The sequence below is a fragment of the Talpa europaea genome, assembly GCF_964194135.1.
Source record: "Talpa europaea genome assembly, chromosome: 7".
NCBI lineage: Eukaryota > Metazoa > Chordata > Mammalia > Eulipotyphla > Talpidae > Talpa > Talpa europaea.
The window spans coordinates 63,750,205-63,772,600 of NC_140074.1; the positions used below are offsets into that span (position 1 = coordinate 63,750,205).

Sequence of the window (22,396 nt, forward strand, 5' to 3'; positions counted from 1 at the left end):
ATTTCCACACACATAAGTGAGTTAGATTTTAGTGCTTTTGTTTCCCTCATTAACCTGTCTATTCCTACCTCAGGAAGCTTCATAATATGTTTTAAACATGCTCAGGCTACTCCCTTCCCCATTATTCTTCTGCAAAATTTCCTTTGGTGTTATATACCCTAAGACTAGTCTGCTGGTGGTGTTACCCTTACCTTTTTTTAATTTTTTGTAGAATAAATGGGGTGTAGGCCAGAGGTGCCAGAAGCTAAAGGATTCACCAGAAACAGAGTGGGAAGCAGAACAGGTGGATCTACTGAAATACACTGCTGAGGGGAGCAGCAGGCCAGACAGGAGAGGTCTGCTCTATCATATGTGGGTCAGCTCCTGGCGGGGGATGGACACAGGCCACAGCAGTGATAGTGCTAAGACTTAACCCCGAGGCCACCAGGGAGGTCCCTATCCTTCTTACCTTTCTCGCAAGCATATTTCAGTATCAGGAATGATACCAGCTTTGTAATAGTTTGTCGTCCCTCCTATTGAATGTGTCAGTTGCTCATACTTCTCTTTGCTTTCTTCCAGGTCTCTTGTTGAAATCATCTGGGATTTTACTTTATGATTGTTACTATTTTTAAACATTACTTCTATTATGCTCTAAGAATCATTTACCTAAAATTGCACTTTATTTCTCAATGATGTGACTGGTCGTTAAGTGTCTAAATGTCTCTGGCTGCTCTGCTCGCCTGTCTCTTATAAGTCACATCACATCGTGCTTGCCTTCTTGATCTTGATTCATTTTTGTCGGGAGACTATTCTTGAGTAATTTTTCCAGAAAGGGTCTGTGGGTGGCATACTTCCTGAGTCATTGTAAGTTTGAAAATATTTGCCCTTGGATTTGAGTCATCTTTTTCCCAAGTACAGAATTCTAGGTTAAAAGCTTTTCTCCCCCAGAAACCTGGGAGCCACGCTCTGTTTCCCAGCACTTAGTGTTGGAAGAGGCACAATCCTCACTTGGTTCTCCGAAGTTTCTTCACGGAAACCGGCAAGATTTCTCTCTCTAGTCTTTGGAAATTGTACCCGATCATTTCTGGCCACTTGTTCTCTTCGGGTAATTTTTCCTTGACTAAGGGGGTAAGTCCTTTCAGTTGGAAGGCCCACATCTTCTCTTTGTTCAGGGAAATTTTGTATTTTTGAAATTGTTTACTTTTTAAGTGTTCAGTTTCCTCTCTTGAAGTTTCCTATTACAAATAATAAGATGATTAATAATAATAATAATGGCACGAATATTTATCGAATGTGTTCTAATGTGTAATCTGCCCAGCACCACTGATGAAACACAAAGGAACAGAGAGGTTAAGTAGTTTGTATAGGGCCTCACAGTTAGGAGGTGTAAGCCATGACCTGAACCAAGACAAGTGGCTCCAAAGCTCATATTTTTCGCCATGGCCCTATACAACCTGCTGGTCAACTTCGACTTCCAGATCTGACCTGAATCTGACCTGAATCTGACCCTCACCCTAATACCCTTCGGTGAAAATTTGAGTGTCGAAACTGGAGACTCTATAGCCAGTGGGAAGAAACATGGGAGTGCTAAACATTGGGAGAGTGACCAGAGGGGAGCTAGGATTGTCAAATGTTCCCCAGTGAATTCATAGTGGGACATCTGTGCATTTCCCCATAACCCTCAGTCTCAGCCTTGTCCCTGGGACTACTGGTCTCTGGTGGATCTCCCTGTGCCTGTTCCTATTCCTCTCCCTTCAGTCACCTCTCTGAACATCAGCCAAGGTGACTGTTCCTATAGAGCAAACCTGGGCACTTTCTCATTGCTGAATGTTTATTGAATGACTGCATGAATGAGCAAATAATTTCAGAGTGCTTATTGTATATCAGACATGGTGCTAAGTATACTAGTGATCTAGTATTATTAGTCAGGAATCTTCCAGTGGCAAGTGACAAAACCCAGCTCAGATTACCTTCAGTGAAGAATAGAATTTATTGGATGGTGGAGGGTAGGTTTCAGGCATAGCTGGATTCAGGCCCTTGAGCATTGTCATCAAGAACTGGCCTTGCCCTCTCTATCATGTGGTTCACCTGCCTGTGCTTTCTCCTTACAGGTAGCATTGGCTTTCTCCTTACAGGTAGCATTATAGATACCAGCAGTGCCAGAGTTGTGGCCTTACTGTTTTACTCCCTCATCATTTCAACAATAGTCCTGGGCCTGAGACTCATTGGTTCTGGGTGGCTCGTGCACCCATCCCAGTCACTGAGACAATGGGGTGAAAATCAACCATTGTGGCCTGGAGACCTGTGCATCCCTGCAGTGGGAGGTGGGTCAGTTCCATATGAATCACCTGGTTCGAGAGTGAGGGAAGGAAGGGTAATGCCTCTGATGGCAAAGAAGGGAGAATAGAAGCTGGTCAGGCAAGGTCTCTGATGTCTCCACTTGGTGATTCATCAACCAACAAGGCTCATCCCCACAGGGCTACTGGTCTAGTGTGGTGGAGGGATAATTGGAGGACAGACAGACACCAGCCAAATGTGAATAATACATTATAAATCGGTGATAATTGTGACCAAAGTTCCCATGAAAGTGTCTATCAGGAGGACCTGGTGAGGGACATTTGGAAAGCTTCTGAGGAAGGATCATTCTCGGGGAGCACCTTAAAGAAGACCAGTGTGAGAGGGGCATGAGAAAGGGGATGAAGGTCAGATGGCTGGAGGACAGTTTTGACTGAGAGGCTGTGTGAGAAGCCTGACCTTGATCTTTGTGTTAGATTTGGGTTGTGGGGAATGGCTTGGGGAAGGTCAAGGCAAGAGGCAGGAGGCAGGAGGAGAGACAGTTGTCGTCACCTCTGGGAAAGGTGCTGGTGCCTTGGATGAGGGCGGAGGCAGCAGGGATTGAGAGAGATGAAAGATGCCCATGGTACCCAAGAGGTGGGATCCACAGGACTTGGTGATTAATTGGATGGGGAGTGTTTGGGTGAGAGATGACACCTGGATCTGGCTCAAGCCATTCTGTGAGCCAGGAGCAGTGTGGGCGGTGTCACAGTCCCACCATAGTATGGGTGCCAAGGCAGTGATTGAGGCCTGGTTAGAGAGTCCTCCTGGAAACAGGCTCATTCAAACCAGGGTTTCTTAAGCCACCTGTGGTGAATGCCCTTATACTGTTCATGGATGAGATTCACATCACAGTGACTTCTCAGGAACCCTATTCAATGAGACCAGTCCACTGGTGTTGCATTTGGATGTCATGCCAATGTTAACTTGCCATGAAAGTTTCCAAACACTCTTAGTTTTGCTAGTCATCTTACTGCAAACCAGTTGGTGAGTCAGTTCGTGAAGCACTAATCTAGTTCAACTCCAGACTCCAGACAGGGAAACTGAGGCCCAGAGAGGGCATTGGCCCAGGCCTCACAGAAGGCAGCAGCAAGGCCAACACTTCAGTCCAGCCTTTCCCTCCTGACCGCCTGTTTTGGTGGCCTGGGCTTCGGCCCAACAGTCCAAGCAGGGAGTGAACTCGGGGGAGTGTGTGGATGAACTCTGTCCAGCAGCCAAGGTCACAGGGCTGGCTTCCACATATCTGAGTCAGTGGCTCTGTGCTGAATACTTCCCAGGAACTTGGGTCGTCAGGACACAGCCTGACCCTGGAGCTGGCACAAGCACAGTGGGTCGAGGATTACTCTCAGAAGCCTGAGATCGTAGGCCAGCATGGGGTTGGTTGGATAGGAACCAGCAAGGGAGATGGTCATGGTTCTTGGCCATCCTTTGCTGCTACAGTCGCCAAGGTCAGCCTGATGCTGCTGAGGTGACTGCGATGTGTGCCCCAGGCTAGAGGCAAAAGCCGGCCAGCTTGACAGGGGGACATTTGGTCTCCTGCCTATTGGTGCCTGTGGCCGCCTTCTTGCTGTGGTTGGGAGACACAGCTCCTAAGTGTCTCCGGTGAACCCATTGAGAATTGTCCTTGCAGCCTGAAGCTGCTGTGGTAGAGGCAGATGGCAAGGGCAGAGGTATTCAGGGTACATGAGATGGGGGGCCGAGCTTACAGGTGAAGTGCATAGGCCTTGGAGCCAGACTGCCTATTTTGCCATGTAACTGTTCTGTACTGGAGTTTTCCATCTGTAAGATGGGGGTGATGAGGGTAGCCTGTCACTCAATAAATGTTCGAGATTATTAGCTGCTTGTATACACCAGGGGCCATGTTAGGTCCTCATCTGTTAGACTCTCAACAGATACCACCCATTTAAATGTAGTCTGTACGCCAACCCTCTCAAGGTAAATTCTGCTCCTTGACAATGATAGCAAGAACAACATAGCGGTGAATGCTCCTACTGTCTTACTGTATGCCAGGCATGCAATGCGTCTCTATGCCGTTAAGGCAGGTGAGAAAGCCTCCATTTTACAGATGAGGAAGCTAAAACTTGCCTGAGATAAGGCACACTCATTTTTTTGGAGTCTGAAGTCTGTGTTTCTACTCCTTTAGTGAGAGAGTCTAGAGGGGCCTGAAGGGGCCAGGGACGGGACTAGGCCTGGGTTCTATAGACTACAGGCCAGCGCTCCCTGTGAATCTAACCCTGATGATACTACTTTTTCCCACCAGGCACCCCAGCCCTGGCAGTCTGTGCCCCAAAAACCAGGCACATGTCACCAGGAGAGGCCAGACCACAACCTCCACAAGCAGTAGGGGAGTGTGTTCCCTCCCCTGGTGTGAAGGTCACAGAGGCCAGAACACAGTGGGCAGGACAGTCCCTGATGGCAGCCTCAGTTGGGCTCAACGTTGCCCACGGGCCAAGTGAGAACCCAGGAGCAGGCTGCGGCCCTGTCTGTCCGCGTCCTTAGTTCTGAGCACAGCTCCAGCACATAGGAGGGATTCTCATTTATTTGAAGTACTGAATAAATGTCTCTTGGCAGACTCTTCAGTGGAGAGGGCCTTTCTGCAAGGAGTCCATAGACACCCACCTAGGCCAGGACAGGGAGACTCAATGAATAAGAGCCCAGAACTTCCTAAGTGGGTTAGCTGATTCAAAGCTTAGGCTGGGGTGGGCAGAGACAGGTAATTGCACAGTTTCTTGGGCAGAGTCCTCACCTCTTCTGGAGCAGGTTCATATAGCTGCAAGGCTCTGTGGAAAATGAGGCCAGCATGTCCCACCCAAGCTCTCATGACCCCAGGTACCAAGCACAGACCTGGCCTTTTATGTCCGGGGCTAGTGAAAGCCCATGTAGCTGCTGGTGGGGCCTGGGGGTGGTCTTAGTTTGCCAGACACTCTAGAATTGCTGGAACCACACCTCTCCCTGACTTGTGCCCACTTCTGCCTTCGTAGCGTCACCTCCCCCGAACCTGGAACAGAATCCCAGTGGACTCTGGATCAGAAACCAGGATGGGGAAGTTCACTAAATCACTTTTCTTTGCAGAGGGCATTGGCCAGTGGAGGCTGCCTGGGAGAGGTGGGTGGGTTTCTGTCTGTGCACGGTTCTTGGTGGGCTCTGGAGAATGCAAGCCTGGGTATATGGTACTTGATGCAGTAGGGGCAGCAAGGGAAGTGGTAGAAGCCTGGCTGTGGTGTGGGCTGCAGGGGCACCTGCCTGTCCACAGTGCCTGGGCTGCATCCTACCGCTGCTGCGTATCCCACCTGGGCCCTCTCTGGAGCCTGGGGCTCTGCCCTGGGGGTGCTGCCGTCCCAAATGGGAGGTACATACACACCAGCTCCCTGCTGACCTTCCCTGGTCCCAGCCCTTGGAGCTGCTGCCGCCAACTTGTCTGAACAGTGAGACATTTGCTTGCATGCCTGGGACATACAGCCAGCTTGCTTCTCATTTCCATGGGCTTACCCGTGCAATGGTGCAAGGCATGAGTGAAGTGGACTGGACGTGACCATAGCTTTGTACTTCCTACTCTGTGACCTCTAGCAACTTTTGTGAGCTCTCTGCCCATCTGCAAAATGGGGCCATTAGACATTATATCTGATAGGGTTATGAAGAATTAATGAGTCAACAATCCGGAAGTGTTTGAACAGTGCTGACACCTACTAAGTGTCAAGTAAGTGTGTGTTAAATAAATTATGTGGATCAATAAATGGGGCCCAGGCCCTGAGTGCTCAGGTGCCCATCCCTGTGGCTTGGAGGCCACAGGATTGCCCCATGTCTTAGATCCCAATTCCTCCCACACCATCAGCACCATCATTTATACAGATCTGACAAGTGTAGGGGTGCAGAGAAGGAGCACTGAACTGGAGTTAGCAATCCCTGGTCCCAGTCCTGCCATTCAATTGCTCTGTTTCCTTGGGAATGGCCCTCCCCTCTCTGGCCTTGGTTTCCCTCACTGTAAGTGGGGAATAAAAGCAAAAGATCTCCTAGGGCCCTTCTGGCTCAGATATTTTGTCTGTCAGTGACTCCCCCAGCCTCCCCAGGGTGTGCACTGCTCCACTGATTTGTGTCTGGGGCCCTGGTGAGGCAGAGGCAGTGGCTGTCCCAGGCTCCTGCAGGCACTTGATGCCAGGGCACTAAACTGTACCCTTTCCTCATTCTATCATCTGGAGCACGAGTGAATGTATTCTGGATCTGTTCAGGACCCAGCACTGTGGGTAGGCAGAGTTTCTATGCCCATCGTGCTCTGGATCTAATTTGGACTCATGAGTTGGGCTGTGTGGTTATGTCTGCTCCTCGCACTCTGTGCGTGCAGGGCCCAAGTCTGTGTTCTCCACCACATCCCAAGGGCCTAGGACAGAGCCTGGCATGTAGTTGGTGTTCTGGAACTATTTGCTGATTGAAAGCAGAAGATTCAGGTGAAGCTTGAGGGCTCCTCTCAGGTCAAGGAATTCAATATTCAGGTTGTCCACTTGAGGAAATCTTGCCCTAAGCACCAGAAGTTCCATCCAGGGAACCTGCCAGTCACACTGGGAATTGGTCAGCCCCATTAGAATTGACCATCTTGAGACTCATCTCTTTTGTTTCTCTCGGCAAAGATGGGTCCTGCTTTCCAGGAGCCTGCAGGGGTGACAGCCTTCCAATCTGGAAGGTTCTTGGGCCCTGTTAGGACTGCTTTGGCTCTGCCCTCAGGGACCAGACAAAACATTGACTGGCTTTGTAAGTGATGGACTCAGGTGAGGACTGTCTGGGTTAGCCCTGATAAAGGATGTTTTCTTACACCATCATGTGTGTATACGCAAGTTTTTGTGAGCAACAGAAAGAGGAAGTGGGAGAAAGGCAGAGATTAATATTGGAGAGGGGGGGCATAGAGACAGCCCTTCAGCCCAAGGTGACCAAGGAGGTGAAGTAGGAAGTGAGGTTAGGAGTTCTGCCTTCTCCATTTTTCCTGTGCTGACATCCCAGGGTGCTTGTGACTCCAGTAGGTAGCCTGGTCAGGTTGGAGCTGGCCATGGGATGGACACCCCCAACTCTGTCCCAGGCACAACTCGGGATGCATTTGTTGATATCAGACAACACATCCCAGTAGCTACAGCCACGGCTTCAAGCAGCTTTGAGTGGGGGTGGGGGGTTCACGTGAGTAGAAGTAGAGGCACTGGTCTTCTGTCCTGGCTTCGTAGTCAGTTCCCTGTGTGAGCATGAGCAGCTTCCTCTGACAGTCTGTATCTTGGATCCATCATCTATAAACAGGATAATAATAGTCTGCATCTCACAAGGTGCTGGAGGATTAAATTAATTAATGAAGGCCAGGCTCTCGCAACAGAGCATGGCACAGAATCACTGAGTCCTCTGTTCATTCCACAGATAGGCAGGCTAAGTGTTGTCAGCTCCATTTCACAGCTGAGCAGACCGAGACTCAGAGATGGGCAGGGGCCTGTGCAGTGATGCCCAGCCAGATAATGCTGGAGCTGGAAGTAGAATTGGGGACCCTGATCCCCACGGTCTCTCTGTTAGGGGTATCTCCTTCACTCGTGACCCTAACTCTTGGGGTTGTTGTAATGCACCCCCCTCTCAGCCATTGTCTGGGGTGGGGGGAGAGGAAGCCGTCCCCCTCCCCCACTCTGCCCGTCTCTGATTCCCCAGAGTTTCGCACACAAAGGCTCTAAATGGAAACATGTGTGTCCAGCTGCACTGGACGGTGCGCGGGGAGGTGACTGAAGCGGCCGCTCCCCCGCGCTGGGCGGTCGCATTCTTCGAGTCAGCCTGTGTTGGCTGCAGGACCCTGGGTTAAATTGCAGCCGCCCACTGGGATGAGAGCAGCGTGGGGGTGGGGGCGTGACGGGGAAGCCTCTGTGATTGGTTCTGTCCTGCTGGGGAGCGGTGGCCAGTGGCTTTGCACTGCCCCAGCCGGGTAGCCCTCAGGATGTGTGTGGGGTGCAGCCAGCTCGGAATCCCAGTGCAAGGGGGTGCTGCTGTGAGCAATGGATGCCTCTCCCTCTGGAGCAGCTCTTCCGGGACCAGCCAGGGCCCTGGGGATGGGCGACGGGGGTGAGTGTGCCGCCCAGGAGCCGGCCAGGCACCTCGCAGGCTGAAGGACCCGCTGGCCCAGGACTCTTCCTCGAGGCATCCTGGACTCCTTCTCGGATGAAAGTGGCTTGAGAAATCAGTTTTCTATTTGATGGAAGAAAGAAATCCAGCCTCGCTCCGGAGTGGTGACAGCCGGCTGGACAGGGTGTGTGTTTGGGAAGGGAGCTGGAGGAGGAGGAGGAGGAGGAGGAGGAGAGCAAGGAAAGGGGGAGGAGGAAGGAGAGGAGGAGGAGGACGGGTGATGCAAGGGCTTGGAAAAAAACGCTACCTAGATGTGGGAGGTGGAACCTGGTCATTCGGTTCTGCCTTTCCCAGCAGGTATCGCTGCCCTGGGGAACTTGGGTAAGTCCATAAATAGCTCTGCTGACACAAAGGAGCTCTGTCTGGGGAAGGAGCCGCTTGACACCGCCGCCTGCCCGCCGCCCTGCCTGCCCGCCCGCCCTCGGGAGGAGCCAGGCGGAGACCCGGCGGGCGGGCTGGCAGGAGCGGCAGCCAGGAGTCGCCTGGGCCCCTGCCGGAGTGTGGTGGGTAGGTGCTTCTGTGACAGGGGGTGTGTGTGTGATGGGCGGGGGGCTCTTGTCCAGATTGCCCTATGCTCCTGTTTCCATTGTTTCTTCCCCAGGGCAGCCATTGATGGGCATGTTGCAACCAAACTGTTTGTGTTGGACTGAGACAGCTCTGTGTGTGTGTGTGTGTGTGTGTGTTTCAGGGGGCGGGGGTCCCTCAGGGTGAGGGGCATGTTTCTGCTGTGTGTGCTCTTCACTTTTAGGCTGGCCAGCGGCTTTTCTTTCTGGGAGAAAGGAATGTTTAGTGACCACAAGTCGGGACACTGCATGGGGAGGGAGCACTCAGCCAGAAGTGCTAGGATCACATCAGGGATGCTGACCGCACACCAGGCGCCGTGCATAGCCATTCCTGCTAGTTCCCTGTCAGGGAAGGAAGTGGTCTCAGATGGTTGGTCTCAGTTGCTGAAAGCACAAGTCGGGATGCACTGCCTCCCGAGCCCGGGGTCCTTTGGGAAAGGTCCTGCCCCGGCTCTCCTGCCTCCAGCTGAGACCCACAAGAAGGGGTCAGGTTAGGGAACTGCTCGCCCCACAGAGCCAGCCACTGAGCAAACAGAAGCCAATTCTTAAGTCAGTGGGCCCACATCTCTACTCTTGTCCCAAGGTATCCAGGAAGAGCCCTCTGCCCTGGCACTTGAGGACCAAGGAAGAACCTGGGCACAGAAAGGGAACGTGCCATGTCCAAGTTCACACGGCAGGTCTCTGGCTGAGCCTAGAGCAGGATGGAGGACTTCTGCTGCCTGGATCAGTGAGCATGGGTTATGCGGTGTTGTGACACTGACCTGAGCTCCATAATTCAGCACAGAATGTAGCACCCCTGGTGAGAGATGCCTAGTCAATACAGGACCACCAGGCCCTGCGTGCAAACTTGCCACACCCATCCAGGCCCTTATGACTGGCGGGCTATCTGGCTACCCCCTCGAAGTAACTGGAATGGCTATATCCCTTGGAAGGAAGGAACTGCTGGGCCTGCCCCTCCAATGCCCATGGGATCTTAGCCAGGGCACTGGAGCCAGAGTCAAAGTTTCCACCAGGGCCCCTGGAGTCCTCCGTACCCAGCCAAGGGGCACCTCCCCTCTTCCCCAGCGCTAGCACGTGGCAGGGCATAGCCCAGGGCAGGCCCTTCAGGGAGCCAAGTTCCACATCCAGCTGGCTCTAGACCCAGCCTGGCATCAGAGGGAGCAGGGGGATGATGAAGATGAGGCAGCTGAAGCCGGTGACTTCCTGCCATCAGAGCTTTGAACCAGAAATTGTTGATGGGGCTTCAGATTAGAAGTACTTAGTATCAGTGAAACCATCCTCACCTCCAGCTCTCTTGTCTTTGCACATGTTATTCCCTCTGCCTGGAAAGCCTATCTCTTCTCTTCTTCCCAGGTCCTACCCAAACTTCCATGACCGGAGCAAATACTCCAGCTGGAATCTGTCTTTTCGGGGTGGCACCCATGGTGATTACTCTATGTCCTAGTTGTGTGGGATGGGGGCTGTAGCATGGTAGCAAAGGGCCAGGATGGGTTTTCCTGGGGGACAAGGACTAATGTCCAAGTCAGCTCCTTCTGACCATCTCCTAGCTCTGCTTGGCAAAGAGTGGGTACTACAAACTCTAGGGCCTGAGGAGGGGCCCTGGTTTCTACATGTCAAGTTGCTCCCCTTGAGCCAAGGCGTTGCCCTTCACAGGAGGTGAGGCGGGGAGAATCTTGGCTTTACCTGGCTGAGCCCACAAGGAGAGCCCCTTCAGGGGTCGTGCTGGGCCAAATGGTGTCCACATACAGCTTGGCCATGGAAGGCTAGCGGGGCCTCCCAGCTGGATTGCATGCCATGCTCACAGTCCTTTGCTTAGCCTACAGCAATTTGGAGCTCAGCTTGGGTCCCCTTGGGATGGTGCCAGCTGGGGAGGCGGATCTGTGGGCTGGGGCATAGTTCTCAGTCATTGTCTGGCTCCCCTAGAAGAGGCACAGCTGAGGAGGAGTGCCTATGCCCAATCAGGGCCTTGAGAGCTCTCAGAGCTTCTTCACAATTGATTTCCTAAATCCTGGAGATGGCTGAGTCCATTTGTCTTCTGGACAGATAGGGGACAGAGCAAGAGAAGAAAGACTTGCCTGAGGTTTTATGCGACTCAACAGCGGAGTCTCGGAACCCATGTCTCTGACACCCTAGCCCCAGTCTCTCTGTGTCACACCAACTGGATGACTCAGTACCTGAGTTTCATCTTGGTTCCCCCTTTTTTAGGACAGCAGTGACATGTTTCCATCCAGGATCCCTGGGCTGGTTGGCTAGAGCCCGGCTGTTTTCTGAAAAAGCAGTGTGTGCTGCAGAGAAAGCCCGGGTTTGGCCAAAAGGCCAGAGACTGGAGGTACATTCTAGACCCTGCTCACTGGATGGTGTCTGGCAAATGTGCTTTTCTTTCTTTCATTTTTTTTTTTTTCTGGCCCGGCTTCCCCTTGGGAGCAATCAGGGACTGGACCAGGTAGTGCCAGACCCCTTCTGGCCATCCAGTTCTTGAATTCTCTGCAGCCCCTCTTCTCTTCCTGGGTTTCAGGAGTCAAGGTCAAGGCCAGGATCTGGATGAGCAGGGAATCAGCCCCTAACCTGTTACTCAGGCACTTCTGGGTGGAAGGCTTCTCATGCGAGCTGGAGCCCAAGCTGAGGCTGGGAGGTTTGTTGTTGTTTGTGGAGCCAAGCCGTTTCCAAGATGTCATTGCTCAGGGAAAACCATCATTCCTCCCAGGGATAAACAAGGCTGCTTATGGCTCAGCCTGCTAAGCCCGGAGAGGCTGGAGCCACTCACAGCAGGCCAGCCAGGCTCAACCCCAGGGAGCTACCGCCACCCCCTGCACAACCAGATGCACCCAGGCATCAGGATTGGGGTGTGGGTGAAGACAGGGTTGGGAAAGAAGGGTGCTGGCCACCCCCTCCCCACTTGGGAGATCAGAGCTTCCAAGCACAGAGGAAGTGTGGAAAGTGTTCCAGGATTCCCTCTTCCTCTGGCAGCGGGCCTAGGTCATCATCCAGATGTGTGGAGAGCTGCCAGGTGTGCCCTCTGCTCCAGATGGTCCAGGGCTTCTCCCCTCTCCCTGCCACCATGGGCAGCCTCCCTTTACCTGGTGCTGAGGCTCAGGCTGCTGCCACTGCTCAGGCTGCTGCTGGGAAGCTGTCAGTGGCTCCCGACTTAGCAAGACAAAGGTGGGCTAAGTTATGTGGAGCTGGCACACACAGCCAGGGCGCTCTCAATTACCTCTTGGTGCACTTATAATAGTAGAACCTCAGACACTTGGGGTAGGGTGGGTAAAGAAATTGCTGGGCATAGCCTCTGGGGGCCAAATGACTGGCCCCAACCTTGACAAAAGGGTGACAGCCATCAGGGGGAGAACTATGGAATGGAAAGTGACATGAACATGCTGCTCCTCAAATTAAGAGTTGTAACCGATGGCCATCCAGGACACTACAACTGCTCAGACCTAGATTTGTAGAGTTCCCAGTTGATCCATGGTGACGCCCTTGCCCTCTGTGCCTGCCCGCCTTCCTCCACCCCTCCCTTCCACATGTGTTAGATACGTACTAGGTGCTGCGCACTGGCCAGGTACTGGAGGTGTAGGTGAGAAAGGCCTAATCTTTCACCTAGTGCTGGGCATGAGCATGTAACGGATGGCCAACAGTGCAGCTTTGATGGGGAGGCTGCGGGAGGGGGAACCCTGGGAACCTCCTTGGAACCATCTGCCGAAGGTGAGGCTGAATCTAGTTGCATAGATTCTTGTTCATTCCAGGAGCAGAGCTCTACACCGGTCTAGCCATGCCCCTGAGTGTAGATGTGTAGGTGTGAGTACTGCTGGGCCATAGAAATCATCTTTGTGTCTCCAGCCACATGTTCCTTCCTATCCCAGGAGAGGATGTGATGTTGGGAGTAAAAGCATGGGCTCTAGACTTGGGGGGTGACTTCCTCACTTTACATTTGTGTGCCCTTGGACAACACACCAAGCTTCTCTGTGTCTCCTTTTCCCCAAGTAGAGGCCTCGCTACCTAGGGCTGAATGAGACGATTTGTGCATGTGAGTGTTTCACATGCATAGACAGAGTTCAGAGTGCCACCAGCATCCCACTCATGGTGGCTGCTACTGAATGAGAAGGTGTGGGTGGAGCAAGCAAAGCATGGGGCCCGAGTGTGCCGCAGACCAGGCACTCAGTGACCAGAGGTGGCACAGCAGCTTTCTTGCAGGGGGAATCAGCTAGAATGTGCTGTCAGAGATGCTTGCATAGATAAGGGACTCAGGGAGGAAGAAGCCACTGTCACAGCCCAGGGAGCACGATGAAGTCGTGTTCATTTCTTAAACTTCTAAACTGAAGCATAACGTACTTAAAGAAAGGCTAGAAGTATAGAGCCCATGCATTTTACAGAGTGAACACACCCTCCAGGTCAAGAAACAACTTTCCAGAACACTGGGAATCCCCACCTGCGCCCCCTTTCAGTCACTGTGCCTGCCACTATTAATGCCTATCTTGACTTCTCTCGTTGATCACTGTTGCCTGTTTGTGGAATCATGGAACATTCTTTCGTGGTACCTTCTTTCAGTCAGAGTTTTGATGGTGAGTTTTGACGATGTTATTTACGATGTTGTGTTTTGTTGTTTCCCGTTGCTCTACGGGATAGTGTTGTGGGAATACACTGCGATTTCTCCATTCTGTCAATAAGCCTGTGAGTTGTTGCCAGTTGGAGACTAGGATGAATAGTGCTGCTGTGGATTTTCTCGTACTTGCCTTTTGATGCACTGTACATACTTTTCTGTTGGGTAAATACCTCAGGTTTGCAACTGCTGAGTCACAGAGTTGTATGTAATTAGCTTTGGTAGGTACCACCATATAATTTTCTAAAATGGGACAGCGATACACCCTCCGTAGCAAGGCATAGCACCTGTTGCACCACATCCTCTCCGATATAATTGGCATTAGGTGTGATGATAGCTAGTTGTGGTTTAATTTGCATTCCTTGATGACTGAGGTCCTGCCCCTCTTCTTGGGTAGATTGGCCACTCAGACAGCCTCTTTGTGAAGAAGTGCCTGTTCCAGTCTCTCCCCCAGTTTTCTCTTGAAATGCCTATTTTCTGATTGATTTGGGGGTGGGGGTTTTAAACATTCTGGATTTGCAGCCATTGTCACATAGACACATTGCAATTATCTCCTCCAGCTCCGTGCCGTGCTTCTTACTCTGCTCAGGATTAACTTTTGAAGCATAGCTGTTCATAGTTTAATGCCTCTGACTTGCCAGTCTGTTTCTTTATAGAGAGTGCTTATTGAATCCTGTTTCTTGCCTATTACAAGGTTATGGATATCGTAACTTGTGTGTTGTTTTCAGTTTCACATTTATCTCTAAAACCCACTTGAAATAGGATCTTATGCACAGTGGTTATAGAAGCCAAGATTCCGTTTTTCTGCATGGATATCCAACTTATTTAAAAAAAAAAACATACTTTCTCATTGTAGGGCAATAGGACAATATCACCTTTGTCAGAAATCAAGGGGCTATACTCATGTGGGTGAGTTGGGATGTGCAGGATGAATAGGAGTTCACCAGGTGGACAAGGGAGGCAGGGTGTTCCATTACAGTGAGCACAGGTTTAGAGATTCCTGGGAGTAGAGTGTGTCTGGGGAACTTCAAGCAGTTCAGGCTGACTAGAGCGAAGCGAGGAGAGAGGTATGGTGAAGAGGCTGCTAGGCAGAGGCAGAACCTGCAGGGTAAGTTGCTGAGCTATCCCAGAAGGATGGAGGGGTTTTAAGTAGGAGAGGAATCTAGTCAGGTTTGTGCAAGGAAGATGAGAGAAGGTCCCATGATAAGAGGATGCATTTGGAGTATATTGTAAATCCAACCAAACTGAGTCTAGACATCACCTACCACAGAGACAGAGGGAGTCTGCTTTTGTGGGGGGGCAGTGGTGAAGGCCACCAGGTGCTGGGGTCATGGAAGGTGACCTTTGGCCTCAGGGTTGTGACTGAGTCCAACAGCCTATGTCCACTCCAATGTCTTCAAGTGAAGGCACCTCTCCTTCTCCCTCCCCCAGTCACCCTCCCTTCCCCAGCACCACTTATCCTAAAATAGGAATATTTATTTATTTTTTTAAAGATTTATTTTTATTTATTTATGCATACAAGAACTGGGGTGTGGAGGATTCATTAGAGACAGAGTGTAGAGGAGACCAGGCAGATCTACTGAAATACACTGCTGCAGGGAGCAACGGGTGAGACAGGACAGGTCTGCTGTGCCATATGGGTCACTTCCCTGGCCGGGGATCGCACTCGGGCTTGATAGTGCTGAGACTAAACCCCTTCTGCCACTGGGGAGACCCAATAGGAATATTTACTAAAAAAATAAACTGGGGTTGACAGATAAGACAGGCAGATCTCTGGAAAGGGGTGCTTTTGGCATCTCCTGTCCCCCACAAGGGGACCTGGCCTTACCTTGGACCCTGAGATCCAGCCTTTCCAAGTTGGCTGAGATTCAGGGCTGGACAGACTGGGAATGTGACCCAGATGGCCGAGCAAGTTGTTCCAGGCCTCTCAGTGAGCTAGACAGCACCGGCTGAGGGCCATGCTGAATGCAGGTTCAACTCTGTCTCCACCCTTCAGGGCCTTAGGTTTGGGCCTCAATGCCCAAATGAACAGGAATAGACATATTATAGGCCCCCTGGGTAGGGCTGTTATCAGGGTGAGGATATGTCAAGTGTGCACTCCCAGAGTGGGGTGCAGACAAGAGCATGAAGACGGGATGATAAGTGTGATAGCAGGACCTGAAACCCACTGTGCCAGGTCCCCGTAAGGGACTCTTCCTCCAGAGCTGTGTTGTAGGTACTCTATGCTTATATCGCCATTTTATTTATTTATTAAAAGATTTTATTTATTTATTTGTACATCATTGGGTACAGTCAGAAGCGCGAGAGGATGAGAGAATTCACCAGAGCCAGAGCGGGGAGCAGAGCAGGCAGAAGGACCGAAGTACACTGCTAAGGGGAGCAGCAGGCCCCAGGAGAGGTCTGCGCGCCATGTGGGACCCTCGCCGGGGGCAGGTTCCTATATTGCCGTTTCAAGATAGGAAAATGGAGGTTTGAAGAGGTTGAGCAGTTGGACCAAGGGCATCAAGCTGGGAGGTGACAGAGCCAGGATTTTAACCCAGATTGCTCTGTTTCCAGATGCCGATATTTCAGCAGCATTCGGCTTCCCTTCCCCACCTCTGGATCTGAAAGTTCTCCTTGTTCTCCAAGCCATTGCTTGGAGTTAAGCCTTAGATTTTGGGTTGGCTCCTGGTGCCAGGCGTCAAGTCATGAAGAAGGCCCCCTCTGGGCTGGCTGTGGGCTGAGCATAGCTGAGTAGCGGGCCCTGCCTTCTGCCACCCCACCCCCACCCCAACCCAGCAGCCCTGCAAGGGAGGCTCACACTGACTCAGCCATGGGCTTAGGTCTTGTGACCATGGTGCTGTTTGCTTTTCCCTGGAGTCCTCCTTGGTTTTTGGTTTGGCCCGCTTAGTGGAGCATCACTGGGAAGACTCTTGCTTCCAGCTCTCCCTACCCATGAACTGGTCCATGGGGGGTAACAGTTTGGCTCACCAAGGCATGGAATTCTGCACCCCCTCACCCTCCCACACCCCACTGCCTCCAGGGGAATCACTCTCCAGCCATTTGGGGAAGAGCAGTAACCCTGCATCTGGTATTGCTCACCACTGCCTAGCACAGTGCCTGGTGCAGGGGGGGTCTTTTGAAGGAAGGAAGGAGGAAGGGAAAAGAGATCACGGGGTAGTGGAAGGAGACAGGCGCTGGGGCCACGGTTTCCTTCTGCCTCCCACTGCCTCTTGCTCTCCCATATAGCGCAGGTTACTTAAGCTCTCCGAGTCCTAGCATCCTTATTTGCAGGACGGGATGGATGATGCCTGCCTCATGGGGGTGCTGGAAGTGAGAGAGTGTAGGTGAAGCTGTCACAGCCCCTGGTTTTCTAGTAGATGCACAGCGGAAGGGCTCTCTCTTCCCTTCTGCCCCATCTTTTTCAGTATTTCCTGTTTCTGCCATCTCTAGCCCCACCTTCTCTGTCTTTACAGCACCAAGTAAACACGGCATTCAGGGTAAAGTCCAAATTCCTTAACATATCCAAGCTTCTGCTCTATGGAACTACTTCCTCAATTGTTCTTTGCTGTCTCTGGCCTCAGGCTAGACATCTTCTCCTACCCTTCCCCGTTACCTCCTCCGTGTCCCATCCTGTCTTTCCTGCAGCTGCTCCCCTTCCACAGCCCCCAAGCTGGTGAATGGGAGACAGAACTAGACCATTTATTTGGTTCTCTCCCCCACAGACCTCACACCTTTGGGGACTGGGACGTGTCTTGCCACTGTTTGGCTGCTCTGCACAGGCCCTGGCGCATGGCTGCAGCTCTGTAGTTATTTGCAGAGTAACTCTGGGGATGGGAGTGGAGGAGAGTAAGCCAGGGGCAGCTCCTGATGAGCCAAGCAGGGCCTGCCTAGGGCTGTGAGAGCAGGCAGGCTGGGCACTGGAGGAGAGCAGAGATGCTCTAGCCAGGCCATCCCGGAGCACCTACTTGGGGCTCGCGGGGTGGGTAGACAGTGGACTTGATGAAGTAGAGGTAATAGGAAAATGAGATAGCCTGTGTGCACACACATATCAGGCAGAAAGAGGGTGCTGGGAGGGCAGGGGAGTGGTGGGTGAACGCACTGGTGAACTGTTTCCTGAACATTGAGCCCAGGGTAGGGGTGTGGCTTTTCTTACCCCTGATGCGGCATCGGCTACTACTGGCACAGGAAGAGACTAGGCAACACCCTTCTCTCTACTCCAGTGCCTCTCAGATCAGCTGGAGGTGTGAAAGGGACTTAGGGGCACTTTGGGGTGCAGGGGGCTGGCAGAGAGTGAGTCCAGGTCTCCCCTGCCCCCCACATTGAAGCAGTGGTGTCTGAGACCCGTGTAGACAAGAGGCTGGGCAAGGTGGTGATGGCAGGATGCCCAGTGGGAAAGAAGCTTGGCGTCAGGAGGGGGAGAGACTTGTTGGCAGGCTCCGAGGGCCAGGCCTGAGGCATGTCCCTGCTGGCTCAGCCAGATGGCTGTGCCCAGAGTGGGGACGGTTTTTAAGAGGGGCTCCTGTCGTCCCCCTCCTCAGGAGTTCCTCTTCCCCATATATTGACTTCGTCCTGACAGTCCTGGGCTGGGGAACTGCTTCTCCTCTGTGCCTCAGTGTTGCCTCCAGTGGAATAGGTACACTCCCTGCTGTGGCATGTTACCCTCCTGAGCCCCTGACAGATCGAGGTGGTGTGGGATCCTTCAGGAACAGAGAATTTTCACTCCGCTGTCAGACTGCTTCCTCTCTCCTCCTGCCGTTGGGCCTCTGTGTGCAGGGAACACAGAGGGACCACTGAATAGTGGACTGGCCACTGCAGACAAGGGCTTCCCACTGCATAGGGAGCACTGAATGCTGGTGCTGGTGCCGGTGCCGCACCAGCTTCTGTCTGGATACTAGTCTTGATTCTGCTGTGTCACCTTGACCAATTCACCTCCCTTCTCTGGGCCTCAGTCACCTTGTCTTTTAGCTGGGGTTACTCCTCTGAATTATCTGCGGGGATGGGGTTAGAAAAAAGTCAAGATATCCTGGCCCTTCTCTTAAGGACTCTTATCCAGTAGGCCTGGGATTGGCCCAAATCTAGATACTTTTTCAATGTCCCACAGGTGATTTTAAAATATACCTCTTTGCTGAGATGGTCTAGATCAGTGCTTTTTAAATTTTAATGTTAATGAATTACCTAAGTTGTTGGTAAAAATGCAGATTCTGGACAGAGGCCTAAGAGTCTGTATTTTACTTGCTCCTACATGCAGCTGGTGCATGGGCCACATGTGAGTAGTAAAAGTCTGCATGGTCCTGTGAGGCTCATTGGATCACTGGTACACTCACTCATTCATCATCAAACACTGAAGAAGGGAGTAATAAGAGGTGAGGCTAGAGGGAAAGGCAAAGCCCAGAGTCTTCCAGGGCTACCGAATTTGAGCTTTATCTGGAGGGCCCTGGGGAGTCACATCAAGGTTTTAAGCAGAGGCACAATAGGGTCAGATCAGCTTTGAGAAGGCTTCACTGACATGGTGCAGAGTATGACCAGAGGGATGTGGGAGTTCAGCATCAGTCCCGAGGGGAGATGGCAATGGTCTGCAGGGAGGTGGTGGCAGTGGAGATGGAGAAAATGGAAAGATTCTTTTTTTTTTTTTTAATGAATAAATTTTATTTTTTAGAGCAGTTTTGGGAATTGAGAGGAAAGTACAGAGAGTTCCCACATACTCCCTGGCCCACACAGGCATAGCCTCCCCCAGTGGAAAGATTCTTAAGATTTTTATGATCAAGAGGATTTGCTGATTGGCCATGGGGGGTGGAGGGCCAGGAAAAGGAAGAAGGTTTGGGTATCTGGTGGTGGCATCATTGATACAGAGGTTCTGTAGAGGAATGGATGGGGAAGACCTTGCCTCTGCTTGGGGGCACTGGGCTCAGCCACACAGGTTCCTCTTCCTTCCACCAGTGTGTAGGAACCCTCCCTGCCCAGCTCTCTATCTCAGGTGGTTCAAAGGGTGGCTTGTCCCACCTGCCCTTTCATTCTCTCCCATAGCACCTTAGAGTTTGCCTTCATGATGGATCACAGCTTGGATTTACCGCAGGTTTCCAGGGACAGTGAGTTGGTTTATGTCGTCATCCTGTCTAGTCCATAAGCTCCCCCAGGATGGGGATTGTGTCTGTCTCGCTCCCCATTGTACCCACAGACCCCAGGATGGTGTTGAAGAGTAGTGCTCCTCATCTAGACTCAGGAGACAGGTGTGGGCTGGCGGTGTGAATTGGGCATCCTCAGTAGCGGGTGGTGCAGATGGTGGTTGTAGCCTGGGGAGGAGGTGGGCTCATGAGAGGGTGTGTGGGGCTGAGACAGAAGGGGTTTCGGACATGTTCCAATGAATGGGTGAGAGGCCCAGAGGAAGTGGAGAAGGGGCCATGGGGGGAAGTCCAGGGGAAGATGCCAGGCCGTACTGCTGAACTGGTGACTGCTGTTTACCAGGTGCTTTGGGTGCCAGCTCACCAGCCCTCCCACAACACTGTGAGGAGCTACTGTGAATCCCATACTATGGCTAGGGAAACTGAGGCACGCAAAGAGGTTAAGTTCCAGGACTCCCAGCTGTGAAGTAGGGGTCACTACCTAGAACTCTTGCCCATTGTAAGGGCTGCCTCCATCCTCCTGGACTTTTCCAAATCTATAGTATTCGGGGCAGAAGAAGAGGAGAGAGCCTGGGGGTGGAGATCAACCCTGGCAGAGGCAGGGTGCTGGCTCTAGCCCCTGGGTGTCAGGAAGATAAGCCTGCAGGAGCTGGACCAAGGCTGGGCTGGGGGCAGCTAAGTTTTGGGTGAACAGCTGAGGTTCCAAGAAACCAGCATTGTGCTAGAGACTGGAAGCTGGGAGCTGCTCAGCAGAGTGAGCTGAACTCGAAGGAGCACCCCCATCACTGAAGGCAGGCCTGCAGGTTAGTGCTGGGACAGGATTTCCTTTTTTTAAAATTTTTATTTATTTTTATTTTATTTAATTTATTTTTTTAATTTTTTATTTTATTTTTATATTCCCCATACAATTGCAACCCCCTTATTTTGACCCCAATCCCTCCTTTCCCCACCACCCACCCCCCATAGTGTGTCTCTGGTTCATAGTTGTTTGTTGATTTTGATTTTCACTTTCTTATAGTTATTCATTTTCCTGGTCCCTTATTTAAGTTTTCTAGATTCCTGCTATGAGTGAGACCATCCGGTATTTTTCTTTTTCTTTCTGGCTTATTTCGCTGAGCATGATCCCTTCCAGCGCCATCCATGTTGCTGCAAATTGCATGTGTTTACCTTTTTTGAATGCTGAGTAATATTCCATGGTGTATATGTACCACATGGACAGGATTTCTAATAGTCTCTCCTTTACTCCAGCAGCTTCCCAGTTCACAGAGCACTTCCCTGTCCTTTCTCAGAGTTGGCCCCCTCAGTTTTCTGGCGCAGAGGGACAAGAAGCATCCTCACCCCATTTCATGGCCGAGAAAATCAGAAGTGATAGCTTGCAATCACACAGCATGGTGTAATGGAGTGAGGGTTCCAGCCCGGGTCTTCTGGTCTGATATTAGTACTCTTTCTGAAAAATCCTAGTTGCCAAATCCAAGTGCCATCCTGAGATGAAGATAAAATCCATTTCCCATCCTCTTACCCCTGCCCTCACCAAGAATAGGAAGTGGTTTTCTGATTGCAGATGAGGAACCCAGCATGTGTAGATGTGGTGAGTCATTTCCAAATTATAGCTGCAGGTTGACTCTGGGGTCAGCAGACCTGGATCCATACTTTGTAGCTGTGTGCCTTTGGGCAAGTCACTTCTAGCAGCCCACTGGTACCCCCAACCCAAGAACAGGTGGGCTTCTGCGGGGAGGCACTGGAGACACAGCTAGTGTGAGTGGGCAATCTCTGGGTGTCATGCCTGCCACCCTTCTCAGCCTGTTCCAAAGCCTAAATTGGACTGGGGAGAGGATTTGATTAGATCCTAAACAGCAGCTCCATTTAGAGGCCTGGTTCATTTCCTGTGTGCTTCTAGCAGGCCAGACATGGATAGAATGAGCCCTGGTCTGGCCAAGCCAAGGAAGTGATGGATGGTGGAGATACAGACTGCCCGCAGGAGGTAGGCAGCTGCATTGAGTCTTCTGAACGCACGCCCTGGAGGAGCAGGCTGGTGTCTCTCAGCTGGATTCTTGTTACCCAAACCTGCTGTGACAGCTGTCTAACTAGGTGTCCCCAGCTGCCTGCGCTTCCTCCTTGGAGCACTCGCCACACTTGTTAAGAGCAATTGTCCAACCTCTGTGGATTCTGCTCAGCTGAGGGCAGGGATTGTGTTTGACTGGCTCTCTGCTGTCCCCCTCAGGCCTGACTCAGTGCCTGGAGAATGGATACACACAGGGGTGCAGACCCATCTGGCCCTCTCCTATCCCCATGTCCTATTGACACTGCTCAGCGTGTTTTTTTGCATAGATTGGCTGTGCGGGTGTCATTTCGTAGCTCACAGGACAGCCCCATGACTGACATCCACTCTGTGACACACTCTTAACTTTATTGCTTCTCCTGTCTGAATTGTCTCACTTGTCAACCCCAGACTTCTGAGGTTCCCTGTATTTGCTCCAGAAGCTGCCTCCCTTCAAGGCATCCCCAGCCCGGCTCTCCCAGGAACACTGACTGGCCAGGCCCAACATGCCTGGAGGCTTGCACAGCCCCATCAGGAGTATGGGAGAGCCAGTGGGCTCCAGTCCTTGTTGGGGACGATGTGGGCTGAGCCTCAAGAGTGCTCACAGTATGCTCCCCTGTCCTCACCCCTGGGGACTCCAAACACTTATGTGGAA

At 51.8% G+C, this 22,396-nt stretch overlaps 1 protein-coding gene across 5 annotated transcripts in view; it reads left to right on the forward strand.

Annotated features, from left to right (window-relative positions):
• The window catches only part of RGS3 (regulator of G protein signaling 3), a gene marked incomplete at both ends in the record, with an annotated part of 117,433 nt that overhangs the window by 76,747 nt on the left and 18,290 nt on the right, over positions 1 to 22,396 (forward strand). The window contains one exon of one of the 5 annotated variants that reach the window (XM_084238175.1): positions 8,388 to 8,569. The exons of the other annotated variants lie outside the window; for them this stretch is intronic. Within the exon in view, the coding sequence (XP_084094301.1) occupies positions 8,516 to 8,569 (54 nt within the window). Of the gene's footprint in view, positions 1 to 8,387; positions 8,570 to 22,396 lie in introns of those variants that run through there. 5 annotated transcript variants of the gene reach the window in all.